The 25421-nt window shown below is 39.1% G+C and overlaps 1 protein-coding gene across 1 annotated transcript in view; it reads right to left on the reverse strand.

The window, feature by feature from the left end:
* Positions 1–8832: 8832 nt before the first annotated feature.
* sel1l (SEL1L adaptor subunit of ERAD E3 ubiquitin ligase) overlaps positions 8833–25421 on the reverse strand; it is a 46863-nt gene continuing 30274 nt past the window's right edge. Inside the window, exons 15-21 of the mRNA XM_020512258.2 lie at positions 24293–24380; positions 23291–23439; positions 22045–22210; positions 16043–16117; positions 14840–15012; positions 11337–11465; positions 8833–10833 (exon numbers count right to left, since the gene is read on the reverse strand). Coding sequence (XP_020367847.1) covers positions 10651–10833; positions 11337–11465; positions 14840–15012; positions 16043–16117; positions 22045–22210; positions 23291–23439; positions 24293–24380 — 963 coding nt within the window. The 3' untranslated portion in view covers positions 8833–10650. The remainder of the gene's footprint in view (positions 10834–11336; positions 11466–14839; positions 15013–16042; positions 16118–22044; positions 22211–23290; positions 23440–24292; positions 24381–25421) is intronic.

Consider the following 25421-nt stretch of genomic DNA (forward strand, 5'->3'; position numbering starts at 1 on the left):
TTGGCATACATGCTGTCAGAGGTCTGCCTCTGAATTCCTTCATACCCCAACTCTACAGCAATTTGCTTTTGCATAATTAGTTAAATGTTCCAGGGCACTTCATAAAAGTCATTTTGAAGTATTTGACAGTAAGCCACATAATGAGATTTAAGGAGAAAGGATCAAGAAATAAGATGAAGAGACGGTTTTAATCAGTGTTTAAAAGAAGCAGAGAGACAGAGGCAGAGAGGGAATTGAAAACTCCAATACATGTATAAAGCAGCAGCTGGAAGGTCCTATTCTATAATGTAAGAATGAGACAGATCTTTTATTGCTGCGACAGAGTGTTTCACATTGAAGTTCTTAAATTTAATCGTGTCTAAAACTTTGAACAAATCTTTCCCCTTTTCAACATAAGCTTGTTAGTACATTAACAACACTAGAGGGAGTTAATGCACCAGCATCATTGAAATGTGACAATAAGCGCAAAAAACAATTAAAAGACTTTTGATTCTAATGCACTGGTCTTCATTTAGAAATAATTATGAACGTCTGCAAAAATTTACAATGAAATTTTGTTGAATATTGGAATTAAAAATATGTCAAGCTAAAAGATTCAGAGCTTGCTGCATTCTCTCAGAATATGGTTATTTGAAATGCAGAGATGCCTCTAATACAATAATACTGGAAAATGCAAAACTTGGATTTATACAGCATCTCAGGACATTCTACACAGCCAGTGAAGTACTTCTGAAATGTTATAATTGTCACGATGTAGTAAATACAGTAATCAATTTATACACAGCAAGCTTCCACAAGTAGTGATAGTGAGAATGGCCATGCTTGACATCAAGACAGTGTTTGACTCAGTTTGCTTTCAAGGATGGGTCAGTTGAATTAAGGAGGCAAAATTTCCTCTAGTTTCAGTCACAACTCGATTAAAAATCTGGCTACCTCAACCTTGACTACACTTGACCACCTAGCATTGGCACTCTCTGCGATAAAGAATTCCACAGATAATTACCCTCAGAGAAGAAAAACCCTGCTTATCTGTCTTATATGGTGACCCCTTATTCTGAGATTATGCCCTCTGGTCCTAGATTCTTCCACATGGGTAAACAACCTCTCCACATCTCCCCTGTCAAATCCCTTAAGAATCTTATAAGTTTCAATAAGGTCACCTGTCATTCTTCTAAACTCCAATGTGTATAGGCCAATCCACTCAACCACTCATCATAAGCAAATCTCTTCAAACCCAGAACTAACTCAGTAGATTTAGATTCTCTAGATTGCCTTCAATACCAGAATATCCGTTCTTAAATAAGGGGACCATGACTGTTCAGTCTTCTTGGTGTTGTCTGAACAGCTGATTATATAGTTCTAGCAAGATTTTCCTATCTTTATAGTCCATTCCCTTTGAAATGAAGACCAACATTCAATTTGCCTTCCCTATTATCTGCTGAACTTGAATGCTACAGAGATATTAAATGGGTCCCATAAGAATATTTAATTGCTCATAACAGTAAAATATAAAATATTTCACATCCCTGGAATTCAATCAGAAAATTCTGGGAAATATGTGTCCCCTGAATTCCTTCATTTCTCTTTCATACCCCTAACTTTATGGCAACTTGCTTTTGCGTAATTAGTTAATTATTCCAGGGCACTTCATAAAAGTCATTTTGAAATAATATTTGATAGTAAGCCACATAATGAGAATTAAGGAGAAAGGATCAAAAAATTAGATGAAGAGATGGTTTTAATCAGTGTTTAAAAGAAGCAGAGAGACAGAGGCAGAGAGGGAATTGAAAACTTCAATACATGTATAAAGCAGCAGTTGGAATGTCCTATTCTATAATGCAAGAATGAGACAGATCTTTTATTGCTGCAACAGAGTGTTTCACATTGAGGTTCTTAAATTTAATTGTGTCTAAAACTTTGAACAAATCTTTCCTGATTCAACTTGAATAAAGAAGTTGGGACATTATGTTGAGGTTGTAAAAGACATTTGTAAGGCCTCTTCTGGAATACTGTGTCCAGTTCTGGTCGCCTTGTTATAGGAAGGATATCATTAAGCTGGAGAGGGTTCAAAATAGATTTACCAGGATGTTGCCAGGAATGGAGGATTTGAGTTATAAGGAGAGGCTGAATAGGCTGGGATATTTTTCTCTGGAGCATAGGAGGTTGAGAGATAACTTTATAGATGTTTATAAAATCATGACGGGTCTAGGTAAGGTGAATGGCAGGTGTCTATTCCCTAGGGTAGGAAATTTCAAGACTAGGGGACATGTTTTTAAGGTGATAGGAAAAAGATATAAAAAAGACATGAGGGACAAGTTTTTTGCACAGGGAGTGGTTTGAATGTGGAATGAACTTTCAGAGAAAGTGATGGATATGGGTACAGTTACAACACTTAAAAGACATTCAGATAACCAGTCGAATAAGAAATGTTTGGACGGAAACGAGTCAAGTGTAGGCAGGTGGGAGAGGTTTATGTTGGGATTATGGCTGGCATGGGCTGGTTGGACCAAAGGGTCTGTTTCCGTGCTGTATGACTCTATGACTCTACTCAGTAGGTCAGACAGCCTGGATAGAGCAAGAAACAGATGTTGCTGTGTCTTTTTGCCAGATAGGGAAATCATTTAGAAGTACAGGTGCAACAGAAAATTAGTGTGTAGTGTGTGTGCGTATGTTGGGTGGGGTGGGGTAAAGGAATGGGGTAGAAGAGAACAAAGGGAAGGTTTGCAATAAAGGTGGAAGATAGGACTTGTTGAATTAGCAGCAGAATCATTACCAATAGCTGCCATCTCAACCATCACACAAAGGCAACAATAGAATGGAATAGAACAGAAATTCATTGTCACTTGTGTTTTTACAAAAAAAATTCAGTGAAAACTGTTTAAGTCACCATGCTCTGGCACCTATATTAATAGCAGGAATTATGATGCAAATCATACATGAAAATAATTAAGACAAAGTCCATCTCATGGGTTCCCGTGCTTGAGGAAAAGACAGGAACCACATTCTCCACCGTGGCAGAATGCCAACAACGAAGTGGCTGAATGCCAATGGGATCCTGGGCTGGCACACCATGTCACCGAAAATGCCGCAGAAGCTGCCTCAAGGACCCACCTCGTCGCTGAAGCCGCTGATGAAGCAGACCACCACGTCAGGTCATTGGAATTCCAGGCCAGAAGATGCCACAGAAGCAGCCTCAAGAAATCCCAGGCTGGAAACATCTCATCACTGGGCATGCCATTGGCCCGGGTCGTTGGAATCCTGGCTGGACTCACCATCAAAGACGCCGAAGGTGCCAAAGCAGACTACCACGCCGCAGGATGTGGCCACAATGGTCACGAGGAACAGGCCATACTGCCTTCACCGCTGTTGAAGCCTCCCAAAATATCTTGGAAGCCGTCAGTGAAGATGACCTCTACGCTGGGACAAGACCAGCTAGTGGGCTGCTGGAATACCTGGAATGAGACTTCCATGCCGAGGAAGACTTCCCATACTGTTACGAGGCCTCCGCATTGGGATAAGACCGCCGAACCTGAAGGCTGCCATGCCAAGCCAGACTGTCCCTCCAGAACGAGGCCACCATGCCGGGTCATCACTGGGCCAAGACTGCTACGCTGGGCCAGAAACCTCCTCGCAGCTGGGCCCAGGTTGGGAGAAGACGCCTTCTGCCAAAGCCCTTCAAAGAGGTAAGATGATAATGGAAACATTAAAAAAAAGCAGAGAAAGAAAAAAAGTTTTTAAAAAATGGACGGTGTAGACAGGTTTCAGGCTCCCGGGCTAAGGAGCCTGCTCACTGTATTGCTATTCCGAAGACACCATGGCAATAGTTAGGATCGGAAATTGGAATGAGAAAACTCTTTTTAATCTGGAAATGTCAATTTGATAAATGATGGTCCAATGGCCACTTGCTCATCGGGGGTTGACTAAACTACATGGGTTAACTTATTTGAAACAGTAAAGCACATAAGTTATAAAGAGGACATTACAGCAAAGCAAATAATTCCTGAGTGTGGTTTGCAAGCTCACAGAAGGGAAACGGACAGAATGTTAGAACATCGTGTGCACAGAACGTGCATAAAGATTGAAAAAGGGTTCTTTTATGTGTATCTTGCTTTTAAGAAAGATCAACCATTTACAATAACAACTGAGCCTGAGCCTCTACAACATAAAGGTAATTTGCTGATGCTTCTAAATCTCATTATCATGATTTTGTCTGGAGATGTTATTGAACTCCCAATATTTTGTAATTGTTTTTGTTTGTATTGTCAAGTTTTTCTTTCACGGACCGCGTCTGCTATTCCAGACCTATACGGACTCTGGTGCATTAGGGCCAAATGAAAGTTGAATACCGTGGATGCTGGAAATCTGAAGTGAAAACAGAAATTGCTGGAAAAACTCAGCAGGTCTGGCAACATCTGTGTAGAGAGAGGTAAAGTTAATCTTGTGAGTCTAAATGACGTCGTTAGAACTGGGAATCTGCAGCAGTTCTCAAGAAGTTATCAAACTTATTGAAACCTCTAGTTTTATATTGTGGGCTTTTCTAATTGTATCCAAATTTTAACCTTCTGTTGCTCCAACATATTCTTCCTTAATAGCCTTCTCCAAACCAGCCTCTATTTTTTAATCTTCTTCTCCTTGCTTTGAACCCTGGGCCTCTTTTGCTTGCTGTTTTGTTTTTCTTTGGTTTTCTTTACATCCTGCTCAAGTTCTTTCATTAGCGCATCATTGCTGGCATTTATTCCTGAAAGGATTGTCTCCTGGGTGATTTACAGTTCCTTGTACATTAAGCATCTCTACTAGTTTTGTAGGTCTGACATTTTCCCCAGTGTTGCTTTGAGCTCAAGCTAATGTTTGTGCCTAATCTCCTTTACACATGATTTGCTTAAGATATCCTTGTGAACTGGTAGTCTTGTCATTGGACTGATGATACAGTTTGTAGTTTATGCTGCTTCTCTTATTTCAGCTCTTCATTCATATAAATGAGACTTGAGCAGATATATCTTCTAAAGGCTCTAGCATCTTAGAGATCATATTCTCAAATCTGGATTTATCCTGAGCTATTTTAGAGATTATAACTCTACTAATTCAGATGAAAGTGAACATGTTTCACACTTCTCCTTTCAGTCCAGTAAATATTTTGCAAGTAGTCAGCTGTACTTTCGATTGCTTCTCCGATGTCTGACTGATTCCATAGATCGTGACTAGTGGTGGAACACAGGCCCACTAATTTACCTGCAAATACTGGTCCAACAACATTTACAATGGAGAGATGTGATGTCCAGGTGGATTGGTTATACATGGACTCCTGTACTAATGATCCTGTACATGAAATTGTTGAAATGCTATATGCTGAAAATTTTATACAAGTAATTTATGTCATTGCTTCTGACAGCTGTGGGTACATTTTTAGAATTCAGTTGCAGTATATTGACATTTGCCCTTTCTATCTTAAACAATAATGAAAAGCCACCTGTTTTAGGACACAATTTGAATTTTTGTAAACATTTTGGACGATATGACAACAATGTTTACCACAGCACTGCAAGTGTGAAATGAGTACTGTCTTTTGTCATGTAGAGTCAGCTGCTGATATGAATATCACTCGATATGTACACTTCTTTTAGAACAGGAGGTCTTTACTGAAGGTATAGAGGTACCTTGTCTGCATTGGTGCATAGATCTTTGTAGTTGCATCAGGCTTTGCTCTGGGGCATTACCTCTATTACAAGCTTTTACTGCCTACACTTTGCAAAATCGACTGAAAACTAAGCATTGCCTTGCTGCATGCAGAAGGTCATAACTTCCATATGTGTTACTATGTTTATATATTCCAAATGATTGTGTGAACTCAGGTTTGTGCTTAGGACCTACAATGATTCTTTCATACTTGCTCCATGATGTGGAAGTGCTGGTGTTGGACTGGGGTAGACAAAGTCAGAGTCACAACACCAGGTTATAGCCCAACAGGTTTATGTAAAATCACAAGGTTTCAGAGCGCTGCTTGCGATTTCAAATAAATCTGTTGGACTAAAACTTGGTGTCATGTGACTTCAGTAGCTCAACACCATACTTCCAAAAAAATCAAAAAATTGCTGGATAAAAAGTTGCTGCCAAACCTGCTGAGTTTCTCCAGCAATTTTTGTTTCAGATCTCCAGTATCCACAGTTCTTTGTTTTAAGAACATAGAACAATACAGCACAGTACAGCCTGTTCGGCCCATGATGTTGTGCTGACCTATTATGCTATTAAGATCAAACTACCCTGCATACCCTACATTATACTATCATTCATGTGCATATCCAACAGTCGCTTAAAAGTCTCTAAAGCATCTGACTACCAGTTTTGACTAGGAGGTTTCTTCAGGAGGATTTAAACACCATCTCAACAATCCATATTGCTTGTTCTGCTGCTGAAAATAGAGAAATCACAAAATGAATATTATTTTCTGCATCCTCCTGAACTGTTCAATGATTCCATAGACTGCTATGTAGCAAGAATTCTAGTTGTTGAATATGCAAGTTTAATCTGATACAGAATTGGCCTTCTAGCATAACCCATACCTTCTAAAGATTGTCTAAAGAGCTCTCAGCTGTTAATTCTGACATATTAAGCCTATGCAGACCTTGGTTCCCAATTGCTGAGCGAATTCCAATGGCTTGTTTTTCTGAAAGACTCCCCAAATGTACATATCAAAGCTCCAAATCTGTTCAATGGTATTAAGAGATCTGCTGTGACCCAATTTGAACGAGGGAATTTTGTCGACATTCTGACAAACTTTCAACCTTCCTTGCTGGATATTGATCCAGCACATCTCCTGATCACAGAGGAAAAACTGGCCTCTTGGTATGGATTTCTTCCCTTACCAACAAGCTACGTTTCACTTGTTGATTGTTCAAGTATGACAGGCCTTATAAACATTATTTTCCACTGCTGTTCCACCAGGTCATATTAATAGCAAAGGTCCAGCTCCTTGCTTTAGCTTATAACTTGTGCTTTACTGTTAAATAAAACAAACATTGCAGCAACTGCTTCATGCAAGTCCACAGCAGACTAACTGGAAGATAGATTCAGAATACAGACAGCAGCCCCATAATCCTCTGGGACTATGATGGTTTTTGTTTAATTTTATACAGACTGCACATGGAGTTCTTCAAAAGGTGCACCTTGAAAAGTACACACACAAATCTGTTAAATGCTTAACTAAAAAAGGTACTAGAAGAGTGTAGCAAAGAGGGGAAAGTGGAGTAGAGAATCAAAATGGCAAAGAAAGCTCAAAGTTACACTTAAAACTGAGTAATCAGCAAAACTTGCAATTGACTTTTGGTCTCCCCATACATAGGAGATCACATTGTGTCCATGAGTAAATTGGAAGTAACATATTGTAAGTAAATCATTGCAAACACTCCTTGGACATGAAATCACATTGGTCAGTAGGAAGGGAGGTGGTAAAAAGGGCTAATGTATCTTCTACACAACTTTCTGTTCAGGTTACAGAATTGGATCCCTCCTCTATCTCAAAGACATACCACTGTATTCAAAACAGCTATTGATAGTCATGCAGATTCAAACAAAATATTTCTTGCATATTACTATAGCCCAAATTCATTTTTATAAAATTCATATGCCAAATGTGGAATTAAAAAGAAACAAAAACAGAAATTGCTGGCGAAACTCAGTGGGTCTGGATAATCTGTGGCGAGAAAACAGAGAATCAATGTTTCTGGCCAGTGACACTTCTTCAGAACTGATTTTGCTGAATTAGAAGACCTTGATACTAATTGAACCTGCATATACAGTGGAACCCAGCATTACAAATATGCTTCTTTAAACCACTGAAATTCTATTAACATTTTCTTCACAACACTTCTTATATAGAATAAAGGGAGACCTTGACAGATAAACTGCTCTAATTATGCTGTAATGCTCACAACTGTTCTCATTGCCACCTGCTAAAAATGGAGGTGGTAGTGCAGCATACCATCTACAAGCTGCACTGCAGTAATACACCCACATTTTTTGAAAGCACCTTCCAAACCTGTGACCTCTACTGATTGGGAATGTTTGCAGATTTATGGGAACAATGCCACTTGCAAGTTCTTCTCCAAATTGCACACCATCCTGGCTTGGAACTATAATACTATTCCTTCACTGCTGTTCAGTCAAAATCCTGGAAATCCCTCCCTAATAGCACAGTTGATGTCGCAATATGAGGAAGTGTAGTATTTCGAGGGGTAGTTTCTCAAGGGCAAGTAAGGATGGACAATAAATACTGGCTTATCAAGCAACTCCCACAGTGAAGTGAGTGCTCACGATAAATTCCATACAGAAAGATATTTACCTCAATCTATTATGGATTCACAAGAACAGCTTTGTACACAATTATCTGTATTGTACAAAGTACCCATGGGTATGTCATTGTCGTGACTGATGTTCTAAGATTCAAGTTTAATATGCTGTTGAGTAAAGATGTGTGGATATTAAAAGGACAGAAGTTCAGAAATATTGTACACTGCTTTCCCAGAGGTAGTTTTGTTGCATTAACTCATTTCTCATTTCTTCAGGTTTATTTGGTAGTTCCAGTTTTGAAGCTTGCTAACCAGAATCTGATACAGCTTACCGTTGCTCTACTACAGATTGTACACAGGTGCAGAAAGGCTAAGATTCATTAACCAAGAAGCCTCCTCTTCTCATTTTACACTTGAGGGTAAAAATGGTTATTTCTTCACATAGAACGTTATCTTGCATTATAGTCGGCATACTCATTATACTTCATATTAATAACCAGATAAATATTCAGAGTACATCCAGAGCATTATTAAAATGAATAAAAAAAGATTCTACAGCAGCTGGACAGTTTATTAAAATGAAGCACAAATATACAGTTTGCTGGCTAATTAGGCTGGATTTTTCAATTCACAAAAGGCTACCAATACATTAAAAAACGTCTGTACACCTTATTAACATTTTTAAACAATTTTACACAGCTTTTCTTTATTTCATTTACAATATAGTACATTTACACAGTTAAGACTCCCACCACCAGTTATAATGGGGACTTGCATTTTCAAAATTTAGCTAAAGTTGCAAAACAAAAGTGCAGCTATTAAGAGCTACTGCTCTCCCCAAACAAATAGGTGGGAGGAGAGGTACAAATCATTCTTTATTAGGGCTATCATTGGTATGTTGTTTGTCAACTGGACCATCATGTTATAGTAGGCTGCTTAAACTCCAGAACCCTCCCACCACCCTCCCACCACCCCCCCACCCCCTTACATCTGTGTCTTAATAGATCTCTCCATAGCAAAAGGCAGGAGTCCAGCTGTAATTCTTTATTGGCATTACTAATCAATCATTCAAATCCATCACTAAACAACACTGCTGGCTCATTAGGTAGATAGGCTTCAAGAAAGTCTATTACAAACGGAAGTACAGTTCTAATTCCAGCTATTAACAGGAATGAAATAAAAGTACAATAATGCTGGAAATAGCTAGTAGGTCAAGCAACACCTGCGGACAGAAAAAAAAGTTAATGTTTCAGTTTGAAATGAAGTCGATCAGTAGCATTCAACTCTGTTCCCCTCCAAATATGCTGCATGACCCAATAAGTTCATTCAGCACCTTTTGTTTTTATTTCAGATTTCCAGCATCCCGTAGTATTTTGCTTTTGTATTGATGTGATTAATTTTGTCCAAGGCCAAAGGCCAAACTGACTGCAGGCTTTTTCAATTCTGCACATTTAATTTATTTTTTTTTTTTAAACACAAAAAAAAAAGAGAGTTCCCATGAACTCAGACTGTAATGAAGTAATTCACTCAAAAGTCTATGCCAGTTTCTGGCAGTTTGGACCTTCACTTTGCAAAAAAAAATCAAATTGTCAAATTGACAATAACTCAATAGAGAAGAGATTTCCATATTAACGGAAACTTCAGCTTCTACAGAAAGTTTTAAGTCATTTTCTTTTTAATTAGATAAATGCACCCAGATTTCATCAGATTTATATATTATTGCATTTATCAACTCTTCTCAATCTGTAGCCAAATTAAAAGAAACCCTTCCTACAAATGTACCAGAAAAGCTCCACGAGGACATATGGTTGTTGACAGCAGTGGTCTTCAAAAAAAATAGGTGAGTTGGTTGACATATTTAACAAAAAGAAAAAAGTAAGCACATGTTCTTCACAGAAGAGCTGAAGTATTGACACAAGATCTATTGGCAATTAGCTGTGAAGTTTCATGTGGCTGTGCAATGACATACTAAGTAGTGGCACATCTAGAATAACTTTCATCTGGAATTCAGTAGAACTTGTTAGGTATCATAACTTCTAATGAAAAACAAATCAGTTTTATGCTGAAAACAAACAAATTTAATACATAAACTGCTGGAAAATGCCAAGTAAATCTGTTTTTTTTTTAAGTTCAAAGGACCAAAGCTTTTTAAACTTCATATAAAACTATTCTTCCGATGCTGATCAAAATAGCTTAAAAACTCAGCAAGCCTGAAAATAGGCTGTTTTATTAAGAAAATGTGCACTTCATACAAGTCAAAAGTCCAACCTTTTCTTGCTGCATAAACAAATAGTTTAGAGGGTGTGGGGGTGGGGTTTAATGGGTGTGGCAAGAAAGAAAGAATACACCTAAACTAGCTGCATCTTTGCTACTGTTGCTCACGCGGAGGTTCTGGCTGCTGGGGTCCCGGTGCCCGAAGTTCAGGTTGCTGCTGTCTTTGCCTGTAAGCAATCACAGTCCCCAATAGCAGAGCAAGTACGGTCATGAGGTAAAGATCCCACTCAGGGCCCAGCAGAACATCCAAGTCAATCTGCATCCACATCTCTCGGAACTGCAACAAGAAACAATATCACAGTAGAATTTATACAATGGATAACTGTGTTGATATCCAGATAAATTTTAAAGGGAAGTGGGGTTTGTGGGGTGGGGGACCCATCCAAAGGCATTGCCCTTCTGATCAGAGGGGCCTGTGTGCTTTGGTTAGAGACACTCTTCAGCCTGTTACAGCAGTGCCCACCTTGGGTTGTTGCTAACAGTGGCAGCCTCTTACAGTCCATACTTAGGCAGCAAGCTTGGCAGCAGCCAATTAGGAGGCAATGCCAAGCATACCTCATGCCAGTCTTGCTCCTGTCAAGATTGGGTCCAAGACTTCCATTTGGGCCTGATACCATGACCCCAAAACTTGCAGGAACATTCAGCTCTTATGTCACTCCTGATCGTATTGAGAGCAGTGTAACATTCTCTCTGCACAAAATGACAAAATGAATAGGGGTGGATCAGAAAAAGAGAGATGCATTAGTAAAATTGCTAGTAGCCTTTAGTTTGTTTACTTACTTTGGTTTCACTCAAGTAGTCTAGCGAATACATCATGCCTAATTTACAAAGTGCAAGGAAGACAGGGACTTGAGCATCAGGACTAGTCTCTGCAGCCATGTCGTAAAATCGCTTTGCAAGGTAGATATCCTTTGGACACAAAAAAAGAGGGGGGAGTGTTCATTTAATACAAATGGCAAACTATTAAAAAAAATCAAGAATACTACAGAAAGTTGATCTTGTTGAGGTATGGCATTATTAGTACTTACGCTCGCCAGGTAATATCGAATCCCTACAGTGTGGGAGCAGACCATTCAGCCCGTCAAGTCCACACCAACCCTCCAAACAACATCCCACCCAGACACACCCCCTATCCTATGCTATCACTGCATTTCTCACTCTAGGCACTGTGGGCAATTTAGCATGGCCAATCCACTACCTGCACATCTTTGGACTGTAGGAGGAAACCAGAACACCCAGAGGAAACTCAGACATAGGGAGAACATGCAAACTCCACACTGACAGTCACCAGAGGCTGGAATCAAACCTGGGTCCCTAGCGCTGTATTGACAAATTTGAAAGTTAAATACTGCGGACGCTGGAAACTTCTGATGAAAGGTCATTGATTTTCTCCATTGATAATGCCTGACAGGAGTATTTCCAATTTTGTGTCTAAATCTCCTTTATACTAACTAGATAAAAACACAATTCCTTTTCCTAAAAAGGAACATTTGTATGTGCATGGTTACATATAGATGCAAATATTCTTTCCTGTGGTTAAAATGTAACATGTTTGGAAGCACGCGTACATAGCTTAACGTTTGCAAAATCTTTGCAAACGCCGAAGAGAAAGACAATATTGGTGTCAAACTAAGCAGGTGTTAGACTGCTGTAGGAAGTTCAAACTTCAAACAGCAATTCTCAATAGGAGTCAATGGGCTGAAAAACAGTAGATGGAGTTCAATCTGGATAAATGCAAGGTATTGCGTTTTAGTACAACAAACAAGGATAGAGCTTATAGAATTAATCGTAGGGCCTTGGGTAATGTTGTAGAACAGAAGGGCCTAGGGGGTCCAGGTACATTATTCTTTGAAGTTTGCATCACATATATACAGGGTGGTTAAAAAAGGCATTTGACATGCTCACCTTCATTGCTCACTCAGTCCTTTGAGTATAGGAGTTTGGAAGTCATGTTGAGAGTGTACAGGACATAGAGGCCTCTTCTGGAGTACTGTGTCCAGTTCTGGTCGCCCAGATTTAGGAAGGATATTATTAAGCTTCAGGGCGTTACCAGGATGTTGCCGAGTATGGAAATTATAAAGAAAGGCTGGATAGACTGGGAGTTTTTTTCCCTGGAACATAGGAGATTGCAAGGTGACCTGATAGAAGCTTTTAAAATAATGAGGGGTATAGAGACAGTTAATGGTCGTTGTCTTTTCCCAAGTATAGGGGATTTCAAGACAATTTTTGAGGTGAGAGGAGAGAGATTTAAAAAAAGACATAAGCAATTTCTTCTCCTCCCCTCCCCACCCCACACAGAGGGTGGTTCATGTGTGGAATGAACCTCCCGAGGCGGTGGTGGATATGGGTGCAATTACAATGTTTAAAAGACATTTGGATAAGTACTTTAATAGGAAAGGTTTGGACGGATATGGGCCAGTAACAGGAAGGTGAGACTAGTTTAGTTTGGGATTATGGTTGGCATGGACTGGTTTGACTGAAGGGTCTGTTTCCATGCTGTATGACTGTCTCCAAGATTTGAAGAGACTTTGAACTGTAGTGAATCCAACAGAAACTGAACAAGGCAATCTTAATAAAACACCAAAATCAGGAGATTCAAGGTGTCTTAGAGACAAGCTACTGTCACAATTCAGCATCAAAAATTAATTGTGACCTGTCACGGTATTAGAAACATCCCGCCCAAACACAACTTTGAAGAACTCATAGCAAAGAAGTGAAAAATAATTCTAGCAGGAAAGTAAACAGATGATTAATGATGTCAAAAAATAAAAGTTAATTAAATTGAAATAAGCAAAGCATTCTAACTAAAAACAGGAGGAGAACTATGGATGCTGGAAATCAGACAAAAGAAAAATAAAAATCGACTTGCTGGAAACACTGAGCAGGTCTAGCAGCATCTATGGACAGAAAGCAGACTGAAAGTTTCGGGTCTAGCGACCCTTCAAATCATTCTAATTGGCTCATTTTGGGTGGGAGGGTAATACCAAAAATGGCACTTGCCAATTATTATTGCCCCAAAGGTTTGATGGGGAGGGGGGTCTTGGATGCTTTTTGAGACAGAGCAAGTCCTAATAACGTAGGCTGTAATTGTGTATAAAATTTAATGTTCCAATTATTGACACCATAACTCTCGTGTACCCATGTTCCTCTATTCCTGGTTACTTGAGCAGCCCTGATTTAATTGTGTCACCAACGGCCATTAGTTGTCTAGTCGCCATTTCTCAGGGCTTCTTTCCACAAAAGTCTGCATCTCTCTTCCTCACTTAAAATTTATGGGATGTGGGTGTGGCTGGCAGAGCTAGTATTTATTGTTCATCCTTATTGTCCTCACAAAGGTGGTGGTAAACTATGGATCACAATGCTGTCAGGAAGGGAATTTTGACAATGTTGTTTAAGGAACTGCAATATACTTCGAAGTTTGGTGAGTTGTTTGGAGGGGAATTTGCAAGTGGTGGTATTCCGATGTATCTGCTGTCCATGTCCTTCTAAATGATACTGACCATCAATCTGGAAGGCGATGTCCAAGAAGCCTTGGTGAATTTCTGCAGTTCATCTTCTAGATGGTACAAACTGCTGCTATTAAACATTGGTGATGGAGGAAGTGGAAGAGTTGCCAATTAAGTGGGCTGCTTTGTTCTAGATGGCGTTAAGCTTCTTCATTGTTGTTGGAGCTGCACTTGTCTGGATGAATGGAGAGTATCCCATCACACTCTTGACTTGTGCCTTGTGGAGGACAGACTTTGATGATTCCGAAGGTGAGTTACTCTTTGCCGGATTCTTAGCCTCTGATCTGATTTTGTAGCCACAGTATTTTCTGGCTAGTCCAATTCAGTTTCTGGCCAATGGTAATTTCAAGGATGTTGTAGGGGATTCGAGGGTGGCAATGTTTTTGAATGTTAACGAGCAATGGTTAGACTGTGTCTTGTAAATGGTAAATGCCTGGCAATTGTGCAGCTCAAATGTTACTTCAAGTTTCTACCTCAAAGATTCTGAGTTATTTCCCTGAATATGCACTCTAGTTTGACATCAGTGAAAATGTGAAGTACGTGGAGAAGTTGTTATGAGAAAAATAGAAACAGTGTTGCCACAGGACAGGCTTGTTAGTCATGGTATTAGTTACGGAGGAGAAACTACACTGCAACAGGAGTGAAAAGGCCCTTAATACAAATTAAAAGCAGTTAAATATTTGCAAATGTAGCAAAGACAAGGGCAATTTATCTTTCAACTTTAAAAATTCTCAAGTATGTCAAAAAATACAAATGACTTCATTTTCAAATTCATACCTGTTTAATGCCCAAACCCTTCTCATGCATGTAGCCCAGGTTAAACATGGCTTGGGCACTATGCTGCTGCTCAGATGCGAGTCTATAATGAATTACGGCAGTTTCATAGTCAATGTCTGTGCCGTAACCATAGAAATGATAATCTCCCAGTTTGATTCTTGCAACTGTATAACCTAAAACACACGAATATTTCAATACACACAGAACTTGATGATATTCATTACAGATAGCAATTCTATTTCCCTCACATGGATATATAAGAGAGCCCCCAGATGCCACAAGAGTTATGTATACATGAGGCATTTGAATGTGAAACACAGGCCTTTCATTGCACTTTCCCATTCAGTAAGCTAGATGACAGCATCTCTTCAGATTCAGTTTTCTGAATTTTTTTGTCTGTATCCTGATTATTTAGAACTTTCCAAAAAGGCTACGAAGGAAGGATTATTTGCTGCTTTCCTCAATGCAGAAATGTTGCCAAAAATTAAGGAACTACAAATTAGAACACATCTAGAAGTATAAACATTATACTTTTATGTAAAGTTAGTTTAATTTTCAAAAGTTTATAAACTTGCTTTAACACTTAAATGAATTTATTTTTACAAATTTGAACTGGGTAACTGTCTGTATACTAAGTGAAATGACAAATAACTTAAGAAAAGGCATATAAAAGAAACTACCTCTAGTAACAACACTTTCTCACTATTGCACTGAAGGAAATGAAAAAAGTTAGCCTGGCATGGTGTTTTGAAATAGAATTAAGGGTTTGTACAGTAATTAAATTGAGAAGTTGGCTTTCAGCATTAGTAACATTTTATACAAGACCTACTTTGAACTGAGGACATAAGCTTTACAAGCTGAAAATCCAAATTTAGATTTTATACTTATTTCACAAAGAAATCCCTCTTGTCACAGGACCTTTCCAGTGGTATTTTACAACGACTACAAAATAAAAAAACATAACTATAGTTACGTGAATCATCTGTCAGAGAACCCACGGTGAGCTGACTTTGTTAATTCAGGAAAACAGCACATTTGAAGGGTCTCAGACTTATTCTTGTGAATGACAAGCAAGTGCTTAAAAATCAAAAATGCAACCCAATGTCCCTTTCTATCACTAGCATTTAAAAATAATCAAATTGCATTAAGTAGATGTCATGAATATCAGCACAACACTACTTGCTTTTTCATTACCAGTCTTACCTTGTGCTGCTGCTCTATTCCAGTGCAACAATGCTCGTGGATAAGTTTCATTCTCACCAAAGATTTTAGCTTCTTCTGTAGAGGTAGAAAATGCAAATGAAGCATTATTACATAATGTTACCAACCTTGGAAAAAGTCTGTCCAACAAGAACCCCTTCACCTTTTAAGGCATTCCTTTCATAACTGAAAAATAAGCCATTAGAACTCGACATGAAATGATTTTAACTTTAAATTTCTAAAATATTATTTTATCAAATACACAGTTATTTTCAAATATTGACACACCTAACTATACTGGAAAGAGATGTTAATCAAATGCAATACTGCATTGGATGTTACGTTAAAGGCACCCCCTCGCCACTGACTGGTAAACATTTAGAGTCACAGAGTTGGAGTCATACAGCATGGAAACAGGCTCTTTGGTCCAACCAGCTCATGCCAAACATAATCCCAAATTAAACTAGGCGCACCTGCCTGCTCCTGGCTCATATCCCTCCAAACCTTTCCTATTCATATATCTTTTAATGTCTTTTAAATGTTGTAATTGTACCCGCATCTACCACTTCATCAAGTGCATTCCACACACGAACCACCCTGTGTAAAAATATTGCCTCACGTCTTTTTTAAACCTCTCTCTCCTCTCACCTTAAAAACGTGCCCCCTAGTCTTGAAATTCCCCATCTTAGGGGAAAGACAAATACCATCAACTCTATCTATACCTCTCATCATTTTATAAACTTCTATCAGGTCACCCCTCAACCTCTTGTGCTCCAGTGAAAGAAGTCCCAGCCTATCCAGCCTTTCTTTATAACTCTAACCTTCTATACATGGCAACATCCTGGTATATCTCTCCTGAACCCTCTTCAGCTTGATAATATGCTTCCTATAACTGGGTGACCAGAACTGGACACAGCATTCCAGAAGAGGCCTCAATGTTCTGTACAACCTCAACATAATATCTCAACTCCTATACTCAAAAGGACTAAGCAACAAAGGCAAGCATGCCAAACGCCTTTCTAACCATCCTGTCTATACGCGACAAACTTCAAAAGAATTATGTACATGCATCCCTAGGTCCCTCTTCTACAACACTACCCAAGGCCCTAACCTTAATTGTATAAACCCTACCCATTGTTTGTTGTACCAAAATGCAATACCTTGCATTTATCCAGACTGAACTCCATCTGCCATTTTTCAGCCCATTGACCTATTTGACTAAGATCCCTCTGTAATCTTAGAAAACCTTCTTCACTGTCTACTATCCCACCAATATTGGTGTTATCCACAAACTTACTAACCATGCCTTCTATATTCTCATCCAAATCATTTATATAAATGACAAACAAAAGAGGACCCAGAACTGATCCCTGTGGAGCACCGCCGGTCACAGGCTTCCAGTCTGAAAATTAACCCTCTACTGTTACTCTGTCTCCTGCTGTTAAGCCAATTATATATCCAATTTGCAAGCTCACCCTGAATCCAATGTGAAGTAACTTTACTAATAGTCTACCATATAAAGCTTTGTCAAAGGCTTGGTTAAAATCCAAACAAACAATGTCTACTGCTCTGCCAATATCAATCTTTTTGGTAACTCCCTCAAAAAAACTCAAACAAGTTTGAGAGATGTGATTTTCCTTGCACAAGACCATACTGACTATACCGAATCAATTTTTGCCTTTCTAAATGTCCATAAATCCTTTCATTTATAATCACCGCCAACAGTTTACCCACAACCAAAGTCAGACTCAGGTCTACAGTTCCCTGGTTTCTCCTTATAACATTTCTTAAAGGTATAACATTAGCCACCTTCCAGCCATCAGGCACCTCACCCATAGTCACAGATAATGCACACATTTCTGCTAGGGGTCGTGTAACTTTCTCTTACTTCCCACAACATTCTGGGATACATTCGATCAGGTCCTGGAGATTTATCCGCCTTTATATTCTGTAAGGTCTCCCGAACTTCTTCTTCTGTAAGTTTATCTCTCTGCATTCTCCAGACTCCATTTCTTTCTCCATAGTAAAAACTAATGCGAAATACTCTTTTAGTCTCTCTCCCATCTCCTCCAGTTCAACACAAAGAGGACTTACTTGATCTCTAAGGGGTGAACCCCCTCTCTACTTACCCTTTTGCTCTTAATGTATTTGTGGAATTTCTTGGATTATCCTGCCAAAGCTATCATATCCCCTCTTTGCCTTCCTGATTTCCCTCTTAAGAGTGCCCCTACACACTATATCGATTAAGAGATTCAATTGAACCAAGTTGCCTATATCTAAAAAAGATTCTCTTATTTTTGACTAGAACCTCTGTATTCATCTATTGTTCCTTAACTTTACCAGCCTTACCCTTCACTCTAACAGGAACATAATGCCTCGAACTCTCATCATTAAACTCTTGAACACCTCCCACTTGTCAGACGTCCTTTTACCTACCAACAGTCTGCTCCAATAAACTTTTGGAAGTTCTGGTCTCATACCATTAAAATTTACCTTACTCCAATTAAAAACTTTAACTTGTATAGAAGGCTTATCTTTTTTACATAACCATTTTGAAACAAAGTGAATTATGATCGTTAGACCCAAAGTGTTCCCCCACCTGCCCTGCCTTATTGCCCAAAATAAGGTCTAGTTTTGCTCCTTTTCTGGTAGGAGCATCCACATACTGATAAAGAAAATTTCCTTGAGCACATTTGGCAAATTCTTCACCATCCAAACCTTTAACTCAATGGTAGTCCTAGTCAATGTTTGCAAAATTAAAATCTCCCATTATTACATTATTATGCTTACATATATCAGAGATCTCCCTACATATATTTGTTTCTCAATTTCTCTTACTACTGGGGGGGCCTATAGTACAATCCCAAAGTGATCTTTCCTTTATTTGTGATTTCTACCCGTATATTTTCACTGGACAATTTTTCAGAAATAGCTTCCCTGGTTATAGCAGTAATGTATTCCTTAATCAAAACATCACACCCCACTCCTTTCTTGCTTCCTAGAGCAACTGAAACAGAGAACATTGAGCTACCAGTCTTGTCCATCCCCCAGCTATGTTTCTGTAATAGCTATGATGTCCCAATCCCATGTTCTTAAACATGCCCTGAGTTCATCGGCCTTACCTGTAAGACTCTGCATTTAAACAAATGTGATTTAGTTCTTCAGAGTTACTTCATACTGTGACTCTCTCCTGCCTTTCTGTTCTAATTGACATGCTCTCCTTACATTCAGGACTAGCCCCATCAATCCTTCCATTTACTTAGAATTTCTCTACTACTACTCAGAATTCCTCCAATTTCTCTATCAGTATGAAGTCTCCCTTAATGGAATGAGCAAATCTCCCTGCTAAGATATTGGTCCCTTTCCAGTCGAAATTAAACCCATCCTTTTTGAACAGGTCTTTCTATTCCAAAAGACATTCCAATTGTCCAAAAACCTGCATCCCTGAACAGTACACCAGCTTTTCAGCCACTGATTTATCCCCTTTAATCTTTTGCTCTTTCCCTTGCTTGCATTTGGCATTGGAGTAAATCAGAAATTACGAAAGTTTTTTTTTTAAGTCTTCTACCTAATCTCAAATTCACTCTGTAGTGCTTTAAGCTTTTCCCTAAAAATGTCATTCCTACCAGTGTATAATAATTTCTGGCTTTTCAATCTCACCTTTCACAATATGCTTGAAACATTCTTAATCCTGGCACCAGGAAAGCAACAAACCATCCTAAATCTACACTCTCTGCCACAGAATCGCCAATGTCCCTATAATTACATTATATTCCCCTATAACAACAATTCTATTAAATTTTGTCAAACACTGGCTAACACAAGAATCATTCCAAGCGTCCAGTAACTGATTGGCCCTTCCATTTTCCTCGGAGAGACTATCCCTTTCAACTGTTCCAAAAACTGAACGTCTATTTGATAAAGGAATAGCCACCAGAGACTTTTGAACTACTTTCTTACCTTCCCAGACAGTCACCCATCTACCTGACTGATCCTGCTGGGTAATAACTTGGCTAAATCTACTGGCCATCTCACACTGTACCTTGTACTGGCCTTAATAACATTAAGCCTAAAAAAAGTTTCAAAAACACCTTATATATAAAATAAACTACCGTTCATTACCTAAAGAGAATAATGTTAAATTGGAAAAAAACAAACATATATAGATCAAACATATAAAAATAAATAAAATCAACCATTTAGCTCATTAACTGAATAAAAATGATTCTTCTTTGATAAATTCCTTCACAAAATTTAACTATTCTGCTGGATAACTTTTTGCATCAGTTGTTATTTTTCCTGAAGCAACAGTTATGGTATTTTACCCAAATGTTCACAGTGCTAATTATCAGCAGCTCCATTATCAGGCATCTCATGTTATAACAGCTCAGGTTCCTTAGAACTAAATAAAATTTAGTTTGCTTTAGAAATTGGAGCATTAAAATTGCGATATCTTCCTGCTTTAAATCCATTCAAGATATTTATTTTCCAAAATATTTTGGAAAGGTAATTAAGCAAAGTATGTTATAATTCCACACCCTCAATTTTTATGAACTGGTTAGGAGCCAGTAACCTTTTTGAAGGTCAGACCTGACTGAATGGGGCACAGTCTAAAATTCCAGTCATTAGAGAATAAAGCAACAAGATTGCACGACTGGCCCATATCCCTCTAAACCCTTCCCATTCGTATACCAATCCAGATGCCTTTTAAATGTTGTAATTGTACCTGCCTCCATCACATCCTCCGGCAGCTTGTTTCATACAAGCTCATTCCATGCATGAAAAAATTTCCCTTTAGGTCTCTTAATTCTTTCCCAACTCACCTTTAAACCTACACCCTCTAGTCTCAGGCTCCCTTACCCTGGGGAAAAGGTATTGACTACTCACTCTATCCATGCCCCATGTGATTTTTATAAACTTCTACAATGTCACCGCTCAACCTCCAACACTCCAGGGAAAGTAGCCCAACCTATTCAGCCTCTCCCTATACCTCAAACATTCCAGCTCAACCCTGGCAACATCCTTGTATATCTTTTCTGAATTCTTTCAAGTTTCACAACATCATTTCTATAGATGACAAAAAGCAGTGGATCCAGCACCAATTCTTCGTGCCACACCACTGGTCAGAGGCCTCCAGTCCAAAAACTAACCCTCCATCACCACCTTCTCCTACCTTCAAGCCAGTTATACATCCAAATAGCTAGCTCTCCCTGTATTCTATATGATCTAACCTTGCTAACCAGTCTACACACTGAACTCTGTTGAACACCTTACTGAAGTCCACACAGACCACATCCACCGCTCTGCCTTCATCAATCCTCTCCGTCACTTCTTTAAAACACTAGTTCCTTTCCTTCAAGAATACAGCCTATAATCATTCTAATGTGTCTCAGTGGCTATAAACAGAAGAGAGCGGCAACATCTCTTTATTAGGGACTGTTTCTAGCTGGATTTAGAGGGCGAGCAATCTAATCATCTGCATAATTCCAGGTCTTCAGCAACCAACCACTGTTCACAGATTTCCTTTGCCGCAGTTGCACTCAGCAGACCCTCCTTCAGCTTCACTAAATAGGCACAGCTCTCTGGATTCAATTAGTTATCAACTGGTTCTGGGGTTCTGAGCCACCAGCATTTCAGCTGTACAGGGGTCATGACTTTCCGCTGCCACTTCAGTACTTAACTTCTCTTCACCCTGCAAAACCGGTCCACTGGTCACACTGATGCACTAAGAGCCTAGTTATTCTTTTCATGTCACCTCCCCAGTGTCTGCCAAAGGAAACCTAGATCAAACCACATACAGCTGATCTTCCACCCCGCATTGTTTATTTGTGCTGAACACCCAGGTGCCTCATGAGTTGTAGTCTTCCCACACAACGATGCAGGACAGCAGCGGGATCAGATACCTTCACAAGTAACAGCTCAAAGAATAAGGCCAAATAAAATTTTGTACATTTTAAAATCAGAATCAGACACTGTTGAAACACTCGGCAGATCTTTGTGCTTACTTTGATCCAGAATGAATGCAGCATTGCTCTGGGCCACCTCATAGCCTTGTTCTGCCAATAACAGGTACTGAACTAATGCAGAGTCTGTGTCACCCTCCTTGTAGCTGTTGTATGCAGACATTAACCGCTCTGACCAACGACCTCGCTCACAGACATTTTTGAACAGCTGCAAATATAAAAACACTTCAGGATATTAGTCACAGCAAACAAAAATAAAGCTACAGCAAGCTAATGCAAAATTTAAAGAGAAATTTGAACTCTGTATTTTCTCATTGCTTTTAAACATCTGCTCCATCATTTGATCCTGACCAATATGGCTCTCAACCCCATTCTCCTGTCTTCTACCCATAACACTTGATCGACTTACTAATCAATAACCTTTCTTGAATACTCAATGCCTTGCCTTCCATAGCCCTTTTGCAGCAAAGAATTCCACAGATTCACCATCATCTGGCTGAAGAAATCCTTCATCTCATTCTAAAGGGTTGTCCCTTCACTCCGTGTACTCGATTCCTAAGTGGCTCCTACTAGTGGAAGCACCATCTTCATGTCCACCCTACCCAGGCCTCTCTGTATCTTGCAAGTACCAATGAGATCCCCCCCTCATCCTTCTGAACTCCAAAGTATAAACCAGAGACCTAATATAACAAGCCCTTCACCTCCAGGATCAGTCCTGTAAACATCTTCTGGAATCCCTCAACGCCAGTATACCCTTCCTTACATATAGGGCCCAAAACTGTTCATAATATTCCAAATGTGGTCTAACCAGAGCCTCAGCAGTATATTTCTGCTCTTGTATTCTAGCCCTCCTGAAATAAATGCTAACATTGCATTTGCTTTCCTAACTGCCAACTGAACCTGCACGTTAACTTTAGAGAATCCTGACCCAGGACTCATTTTGTGCTTCAGAGTTTTGAAGCCTTTCCCCGTTTATAAAATATAGTCTATGCCTCTATTCTGCTTACCAAAATGTATAATCTTATTTTTCCATATTGTATTCCATCTGCTAGTTCTTTGCCCACTCTTCTAGCATGCCCATATCCTTCAGCAGCCTCCCCGCTTCCTCAACACCATCTGCCCCTTTACCTATCAGATTTGTGCTGCCACGTAACTACTGTATAATTTCAAACAATACACAAGTAATCATGTGAATTGGAACGTTACATTTTCAGAAAAATAAATCTCACTAAAGGTTGCGAACAAGGACATTTCAAATCAAAAGGGACTTCCAGCTGCAGATTCTTACCTCAACAGCTGTGTGACAAGATCGAATCACACCACTCCCTACTGCATGCATCTGAGCCAAGTTATAAAAAGCCAGTATGTGTCCACCTTGTGAGGCGAGATTAAAATACTTCAAGGCCTGTTTGTAATCTCTCTTCACACCTACACCATCTACCAAACAAACAAGCAAAGTTGTAAGAATCGCAAATAGTAAACAAGAATCATCTGGGTGATATTCAGTTTACGCAGAAAGTCAGCAATAACTGAATCAGCAGTACTGCTCAGATTGTAGATTGTGCCTCTTGAAATTAAAAAAAAATGGCAAAAGCTCAAAATAAAGTACCACAGAATTACAGGATCCCTACAGTGCAACGGGGCCATTTGGCTCATCATGTGTGCACTGACCCTCCAAACAATCTCCCATCCCACCCTTCCCCACCCCCAAACTATCCTCAAATCTGCAGTGGTTTTACTCCACAGCTGAACCACCTGGCCTGCACATCCCTGGACTACGGGTAATTTAGTATGGCCAATCTACCTAAACCTGTGAATCTTTTCACTGTGGGAGGAAGTCTGAGCTCTGAGCACTCAGCAGAAACGGGGCGAATGTGCAAACTCCACAGTCAGCCAAGGCAGAACTGAACCTGGGTCCCTGGTGCTATGAGACAGGAGTGTTAACCACATAGCCACCATGCTGCCCATTTTGATTTTTATCTATTGTACACAAGATAGGCAAACAGGACTAAACCAATTCTAATACATTTCACTATTGCATGTTCACGTACTATGCATAATAAACCTATATTAGTTCTTATTGCTTCATCAGTAACGTACAATGCAGCATTTGTTGTTGGACAATAGTTAAATAATTTATAAAAACAAGGATCTGAGCTAATTGGTGAAAGGAAGATGTACTGACAATTAAAGCAGCTTTAAAAATTAAAAATCCATAGCTGTACATCCAATAGGGAAGGGAACAGATCAGTAAATTGAACATTTTTTCTAAAGTCTTAATATGACTTACTGTAATACATGGAGCCCAACTGCAGCTGTCCATCCACCCAGCCCTGTTCAGCAGCTTTCTGAAAGTACTTCAGAGCCAAATCATAATTCTATTCAAGGAGGGAAAATAAAAACCTGCATTTCCACTCAAATACAAAAGGTCACTATACCAGGTTTACAACATCAAGAATACAAATATTAAAAAAAAGCACTTGATTCAGCAATACCCAACATAACGCCCAACTATATTTGAATAGCCCATGTTTTTCCTTCAATTACATTGGAATATATTTTAAGCAACCATTTACATTTTGCATAATGGTTAAAAAAATCAAACATAGATTTGTATAAACATGAAATTGAAATTAATCAATCTTATTCATTTTTCTGCAGGTTGGATGCCTCAGCTGAAAATAAACACGATTTGTAATACAACTAAAAAAATTGCCAGATTTCAGACCTTATAATTCATTTTTAAACAAAAGTTTAATTGACATTTTGTTTCCAATTTGAAAATTCTTGATCCATTTGATTTGTTAGTATGGTGACCACTGCCAGATAAAGTCACCATAGTCTCATGAGACCATACGGCTGCATTCTCATTACAGAGATGACTTGTCGCAGTTTAATCTTAGCTTTACCACACTTCAGACAAGGGGAGAGGTTGAGGAGTGTCCTCCATAGTAACTTCAGGGAATTGAACCCATGCTGTTGGCATCACTAATCTTGCATCTGTGTAGTACAAGAGGGAGTTTGAGATTATGACCCAGAACAGCAGTAGGCACAACTGCCAATAGTGGAAGATGGAGATGAACCCAGAGTTGGAGGAATGCTGAATTCTTGGAGGGATTGCAGGACTGGAGATTAGAGCAATAAAAAAGCCCTGGAGGGATTGGAACAGAAGGATAGACCGTATTGATTGAAAAAAATTGAGATTTTTCATCATGCGCTCATCTGGACAATTTGCAAGTAATACCAAAGTAAAGGGAAAATAACAGTAATAAAAAGGTATGAGAAGAGAGAGCTGATTTTTTGAGACACTGCCATAGAGAAGCCAAGATTAAATGACAGTTGGCAGTTAACTGCCAGGCTTTGTTAAAATTTTCAACAAGGTGGGTGACTGATGGGGCAATACCTAGATCAAAAAAATG

Source organism: Rhincodon typus, chromosome 8 (assembly GCF_021869965.1).
Source record: "Rhincodon typus isolate 14 chromosome 8, sRhiTyp1.1, whole genome shotgun sequence".
Classification (NCBI taxonomy): domain Eukaryota; kingdom Metazoa; phylum Chordata; class Chondrichthyes; order Orectolobiformes; family Rhincodontidae; genus Rhincodon; species Rhincodon typus.